Below are 7,726 nucleotides of genomic sequence, written 5' to 3'. Positions count from 1 at the left end.
TATATTATTTATGAAACATATTAGGTCAAGTTAATATTGTAAAACGTCCTGAAAATACTTTGTTCTTTCAGCTTTCATAGTTACCGAACTTCATAAACGTTGATGATTTCCAGCGGTCAATAACGCAAGACACGGAATCCATCGCGTTGTTCATCACATCGTTAATAAAACTTAACTGACTTGGCATTCCTATGAAGGCAAAACTGGCCTCGTGTTATGTATATATTGTGAAAACCAAGAGCCTTCCCAACAGCATTGGCCCAAATTGTGGAACTTCTAGCAGAAACCGATATAAACATACACGATGGCTATAAGGTTACTTCGTGCATTCTGTTGTTTTTAATTCCTAAACCAATACACATATGTTAGAGGAATTAAGTGTGAATACAAACGAAGTCTTACGAATAACATTTCCAGATGTTGCCACCTGGGACGCTATTTACGATATGTGACGTCACCTCTGACGTTATGATCTCTATATGTAAGCTTACGGAGCTTATCAGATGTGTCAATTTACCTACAGAGATGCCTGCTAATAGTTTTACTCCAAAATTGCGTGGAAATTGTGATTTATTTTTATAGGAATGAATGTGATTCAAGAATGGTTTTACGTGCTTCTCGTGATGACTGAGGTGTTCGTTGAGACCAATGTAGTCCAAGAGACTTTCTTAATCTCATCCATGAATTTGAGAAGACGAAATTTATGATCGATTTACCACGATCAGGATCCGTGTAAGTCGAGTCACAAATTCAAAAGTAACATTGGTCAAGAGAATGCAGCAATCATAAAGTTTCCATGTTTACTGGCTTGCCCCAGAAAATTGTGTGGAAAATGATGCACAATACACTAAAGCTGTTTCCATACAAGATAGAAAGACAGCAGGAACTACTCCCTGCTCACCTACAAAAATGGCCGAGTTCTGCTTTGGAATTCAGTGCATGTGATCAAGTGGATGACATTTAGCTTGACAACATTCTGTGACTGATGAAACCTACTTCTACCTCCACGACCAACAAACCACCAAAAATAGCACTATCAGGGATGAGACAAACCCACTTGCATTCGTTGAAAGGTCGCCTTCATGACCTAAAGTTGATTGTAAGAGTTGGATTTACAAGTAGTGTCATCATCGGGACTCATTTTTTGGAGAAGCCCACAGATCATGGTTTACGAATCGTTAGAGTTACTGGTACATTAACAACACACATTAGCTAACAAGGTATTGCACTAGAGGAGGATTCAGCAGGTCATTGTGTTGTCATTAGACAGTGCACTACCACCTGTTACCAATGCTTTGAAGAACCAGCTATGCCATACTTTCAGTAAACGAGTCATCAATTGGGAATACCCACATGTTTGGTCAGCTCGGTCACCAGCAGGTTCCTGTTGTAAGCAAGCACTGGTGAACGAACCATGACTGTTGATCTCATAATCGACATTCAGAGCTACATTATTACTATCCACAGATGTCAGTTGCGCGCAGCTGTGTACCATGTGTTACATTGTCTGGGAGCTGTTATTGAGAATGGCAGCTGACGTAGTGAACACTTGCTGTAATGAGTTAAATCAGTTAAGTAAAATGTTAAAGAAGGCGATTTGTTTCAATCAACTAGTGTTGGTTATTGCATCCTGCCCGTTTTTGTTACAGTTATACATCTATTTCGGAAGTTACTTTAAAAATTCACATGGTCGTTTCAGTGTGATGTCAGAAGGAGTAAGTTAAGCTCCAGGTGGTAAAAACAGTAAACTCCAGGAATGCGTTCCTCATGACACTGCATATGTATGTACACTTAATTCCACTAACGTATGTGTTACGGTCTGCAAGTTATAAGCAACGGAATGCACGAAGAAACTTTGTAGTCACCCTGTATAATCTATATATAGACGTACTCTGCGATATTCCTGGTTTTCTCTTAACCATTCCAAAGAGATAATTTTATTCCAAGGCCTGATTTAACATTTCGTCAAAAATTCTTTCTAAATAGCTTATTTTTGGCTGTGATTTACCAAATTCTATGAAAAATATCCTCAATAATTTAGTTACAAATTATATATTATAATTTAAAACAAAAACATACCACATATGCTACTATACAATTAACAGAAATCTCGCAAACGCTTCTATTTTTAACCTATAACATCAGTACAGACAGAATAAGAATCTAAATTAAGTTTTAAAAATAATATTTTTAAAAAGTCAAAATTTAAAATACTAATTGTTTGTTTTTAAGCACAAAGCTACACAATAGGCGTAATAAACCCTCGGTTTTACCGCTGAACCAAATGTAGGCTTAAAAACTGAAAGGAAAAATTACTGCAAGTTATCATATATTGTTTAATATCTGCATAATAAACATTTATAACACAATATATATGCATTGTACTTCAAACTCCCGTGTTTTAGATATGATAGTGGAATGAACTTTTAATTCTGTCACGACGCCACAAGATAATTAATTACAAAGAATTGTTTCACTGACCGCTAAAAGTAAACTTAATCACTGTTGTATAAGTTAAGTTAATCTTAGCTTCTCAGAAATGACTACAATAAATAAAATCAACACTTATTCGCTAAATAAATACATATTATAGCATTAAAGGTCAATTAAGTCAATTAACCTGTGAAATTCCATTTTAGGTGTCGCCACTGTATGGCCAAGTACCTGAGCTTTTTGCTAAACAGATATATAAACATTAGCCAAACAAACAAAAAAATTCCAATCATATGTTACTACCTAATACGATATGTGGTACCCTCAGACCTGCCACTTGAGATCAGGCCAACTGACAGCAGTTGAATTTCTCAACAACAAAAAATCGGCAAACACACAAGTTTCTTATCAGTGCACTAGAATGACATGGAGGTTAATGACCTTAACACAAATCTATATATATATCCACATAGTAAAGTCTGCTAGCCTTCCCTCACAGTGCAAGAAGACGGCGCCAGACCGTCAGGTCACGTGATCTACACAATAAACAAGACTTGGAAATTGATGGTGATCACCTGCATAGTAAACATTTCACTACCCTAACTATATATATATACGAGTTCAGCAACAAGTGTTACTTTACATACGTGTATGTATTATCAGTTTGTTAAGGACCTATTTATCATCACAACCAATAACTAACTACTTTTCTTCGTCACTCATTGCCCTCTTTTGGTTGAGTTCGTTATGCTTCATCCTCTGTACCATGCACTAATTTTGAAGAAAGTAATTAAATTTCTATTCCCTCCACTATGATTATTGTGACTATTATATGGTTATGATACATGATGCGGTATTCAGTTGTTATTTTTTTGCCGTTTCAGCTTTAGGTTTAATGTAATTTTTCAGCGTTTCATTATTTATCATCCTAGTGTCAAAGCATCCCCTTTCTTATGTACTTAATTTATTTTGTTTTTTATTTTTACTCTTTGAAACATTCGTTATTGTTAAAACACGTACCCCAACAGAATGTGAGGTCACTCTGCAAACAAAAAAAAGTTGAATTACACGGTTTAGTCAAAATTAAAACGTAACAGCATGTCAAAAACTTAATTTTTTTGACAACGATTAAAAGGACCGACTTGAGATAATGTTCGCTTGGAAACTATTTCAAGAATCTTAAAGGGATTTAACTGCAAGGTTGAGAAACCATCGGTTGCGAAACCGAAGGTAAAATTCTTACAAGAGCTCAGTTCAAAAATGGAATAAATAAATAACGTCATCGATTTTCTTCAACGAAAGGTTTAAGAACTTTTCTCCATAAAATATTACTTACAGTGAAATTTTATCTAATCGCGTGCAATTTTACTGTAACGGGCGTCTTCAAAGAATTTCCAACTAAGGCTTTTAATATTAAGTCAATTATGTATAGTTATAAAATTCGTTACTTTCAATTTACACTGGTGGCGAAAACCCCATAGAAAGAGAAGGAACGAAGATATGGGAATTTTTGTTTCAGTTTTTATAAACAACAACAAAATTTTGCAATTTTTTGGTTAAATGCTTTCCGAGCATTTTCGCCTAGTACTAGTAGTAGTCGCTGATCTATATCTGAAACAACGCTTGCTGGAAACCTAACAATTATTTTTAACTAGCTCTAACACCATCACTTCAATATGTAAACTTCATTTCAAATCTAAACATTTTAAAAACAACTAATACAAATCTAAGGTGAAAAACTTTATTAATATATAGTGTAATTACCTTGAACATATTGGTCTTTGAATGATGTATGTGCTATTTTAATTTAAGTACTGCTTTTTCAAAGTATTGAAATTTTCCAGTAGCACCCACCTCATTATCCAGCCAACAGACAAGAAATGTTATATTCAGCTATATACCTACTTTTAACCTATCTCAATAATGTTTTTTATACTGTTCCAACACAAGATACCTCCAATCTCAAACCGTATCCGTCACGATTTCAAACATTAAGCATCACTACTGACGTAACGGTGACATCAACTTCTAGTGGCTCGCGCCGTCACGCCCCCTAGGGATAGCATTCCACCCTTGCCTAAACTAAATGGTTGAGTCACCACTAGGCATCGTAAAGAGAACTGTATTAAAAATACAAGTTTCTTTCACCACCCACCTATACTCATTTAAATGCACAGACACACTACACATTCTATCTACAAAAAATGAATAACTTCCTGCTTTCTAAGCCTTTTTATTTGTTAGTGAGTTATCTGTTTATAGGATTTCTCACAAAAAAGCGATTCGAAATGTACAATATGAGCTCAATGGCTTTCAATGATACTGGTATAGTTGAATTAGCCTTTTTTGTTTTGTTTTGCAAATAACTTGTTTAGTAAATAAAGTGTTATTTCATACATATAATCAAGTTTTCATGGTCTTTGTATCACATTTTGTGAAACGGACAAATACATTTCACTCTAGACAAACCAAGGGATTTTTTCCTTTATGAAAATTCATAGGTTTGAGTAAGTTATATTAAAAAGATTTTGAATATGTAAATCAGCAAGTCACGTGACAACCACTGCTAATATAACATCGCGGTAGAACGGACTATATCAGAACTACATTTTGAAATCGTGTGGTGTAATACTACTGATAAACTGATCGCTTTTCGGAAGGGTATGCAACAACACTTTCCGACATAAAATAGCCATACGTTAGGACCATAAAGATGTGTTCAGATCGGTGATTTAGAATTTTCAATTTGTTTATATCCCCTATACTTAATGGCATTGGTAAACACAGGAATATAAATCAGCTTAAGGAACAAGGACCGTTCAGAAAAAGACCTGCAACAAGTCGTATCCCAGCTGTAGTAAATAAAGTGTTGGGTCGTCTAACAGGCTATACTCCAAAAACACACAAGTCAGCGGCAAAAGTCATCCACGTGCCCCAAGCAGCAGTACGCAACATAAGCAAGAAGGATTTCCATCTGGAAAAGCGAGACAAGTCATATATAACCAAGTTGCTTCACGCCATAGCCCTTCAACTTTTGCATAACTTAAGTAGTTGGAGAATGAAACGGGTATTTATGCCATTGCCCATGAAGACATACCGATCAAGTCACCAGACGCAAATAACTACGAGGTTATGTTCGACCATACTGTTGAAATCAATCGTTCTTGCACACTAGGTGGATTATTGAAAGCAAGCAGCAAGGAGGGGTGTGCTTTGAACGAAACAGCCTTACGACAGATCTTTTTGCAATGGAAATAGTACTGCAGGACTACTTAACTTCTGTACAGGTCAGGTATTTGTTTACAGCAATGGATGCTTAACATCTTCTGCTCAACCCCCTTAAAAATACAAAGAACAGAGGTACTGAAGAAATAAGACGTTTTATTACCCCCCCCCCCTTTCAAATTTCTATCAATTATTAGGTTTCATACAAAATATGTAAAGCATACGTAAAATAGTATTCAAATATTAGTTTTTGGATTTCCATATCAACTCAAGAGAACTGATAGCTTAATTTCTTAAATGTCTCTTATATACCTGAAATAAACAGCAGAGAATTCAACCGACCATTTCGAGGTTTTCAAAAGAAAGTCGAAATCGCAACAAAAACTTGGTATTTCTCCCGATGTTGGGCTGGATTGATTATATTTCTTTGGCGAACTATCATACAAGCTACGTATCTGGTCATGACGCTATCTAACTTTTAAGACGTTTTAAAAAAAAATTGCATAGTGTTTATATATTACACTGAAATCATCCCAACTTATGTCCATCAAAATCACTACCTATCTAGGCCATTATGAATTAAAACTATGACAGATAATAGCAGTTAATGTTTATAATATTACTTTTACGTTAAACTAAAGCAGTGTAACCTAAGTACAACTGTCGTAATTTGATACTTAAAAGTAAGAGAAAAATTAAAATATGTCATTTACATTTCTATTTAAAATGACAAAAAAAGGTTTCAAAGAAGAATGTTGAGTGGTCTTCAAATTAGGCCTAACTCAGAGATAAAGTATAACTTTTAATTTAGTTGTGTCCAAGCACTAACTTAATTAACGCTACTAAACCTGCCAATACAACTGTAACAATTAAAACAAAAAGGTGGCAAAAGAACTTACCTAATAGTTTCCACAATCTCAACAGCCCCATCATTCTTGTCCTGTAAACATATAAGAAAAGCAATTATGAGTTAAATTCGGGTATTTACTTATTATCTATACAAAATAAAGAAGCTCGTGACAGCGTATTCCCCAAGTAATTCCGCTGACAGACCTAGCAAGTTAGCAACCCTATAAACACATGCACACGAACGCTTTCTCGAGATCGCAGCGATATCTACCGCTCCACAAAGAACACGCTTAGAACAAAGCTACATAAACAGTTATATTAGAAGATACTTACTGAAGATGACAAAGGCCAATAGTAAATAGCCGGCTCTACTCCAACAGGGCTGTGTAAAAGTAACTGTTGAGCCATTATCCTTTACCCTATACAATCAATTTCACTAAGTTAAATTATCATCTAACTTCGAGCTTCATATATTTCTTATTTTGCTACAAATCAAGGAACCACGAAAGCCTCCGCTCACACGTCCATGTGTGACGGAGGCGTTGTCACGTGAATTCGGTAAAAACGAATATATGATTGGTGGGAAGGCAAGCAATGGCTCCGCTCTCTAACAGAGCGTTCATTGGCCAGTTATTCAGCTTTGTTCCGGAAATTGAACATTGTGCCGCGAACTTCGACTTCGTCATCAACCTACATAAACAACGTGACTGTCAATGTGATCTGTCCATTAAGCAGTTGATAGATAAAGGTAATTATATGAGCAAATGATATTTTCCCCACTATATTCTAAAAATCTTTATTCGAAAAATTTAATTTTCAGTTATATTGAAACTAATTATTAGTTTATGCCCGAAATTCGAATAAACAGTTGTATTAATTCGAACTTACGCTTCAAAACAAATATATTGTGCTAATGTGGGTAAGTTGAAATATTTCAGATACACACTAGGCTTTATAACATATTATGAAAAAGAAAATTTAATCTACTGTCATGTTCAGATTTGGTATTTTTAAAAAGTTCTGTGTTTATCAATAACATGATACATGTTGCTATTTCATTTTTATTATATAAATAAATACCAATTTGTAAATATACACCTGGAAAAAAGTTAAGCACCCCCGTGTTTTTTTCAAGTGATTCAGATTCGACGTTCTTGTGACTGATTATAAATTACCATTCAATCTAAACGTGTTTATCAAATGAAATTATGCATTATTG

The 7,726-nt window shown here is 34.9% G+C and overlaps 1 protein-coding gene across 1 annotated transcript in view; it reads right to left on the bottom strand.

Moving 5' to 3' along the window:
* LOC106460159 overlaps positions 1 to 7,054 on the bottom strand; it is a 64,126-nt gene extending 57,072 nt beyond the window's left edge. Inside the window, exons 1-2 of the mRNA XM_013919845.2 lie at positions 6,841 to 7,054; positions 6,558 to 6,598 (exon numbers count right to left, since the gene is read on the bottom strand). Coding sequence (XP_013775299.2) covers positions 6,558 to 6,598; positions 6,841 to 6,915 — 116 coding nt within the window. The 5' untranslated portion in view covers positions 6,916 to 7,054. The remainder of the gene's footprint in view (positions 1 to 6,557; positions 6,599 to 6,840) is intronic.
* Between the last annotated feature and the right edge of the window lie 672 nt (positions 7,055 to 7,726).

The sequence above is a fragment of the Limulus polyphemus genome, unplaced genomic scaffold (assembly GCF_000517525.1).
Source record: "Limulus polyphemus unplaced genomic scaffold, Limulus_polyphemus-2.1.2 Scaffold720, whole genome shotgun sequence".
Classification (NCBI taxonomy): Eukaryota; Metazoa; Arthropoda; class Merostomata; order Xiphosura; family Limulidae; genus Limulus; species Limulus polyphemus.
This window is presented reverse-complemented; position numbering and strand designations above follow the sequence as displayed.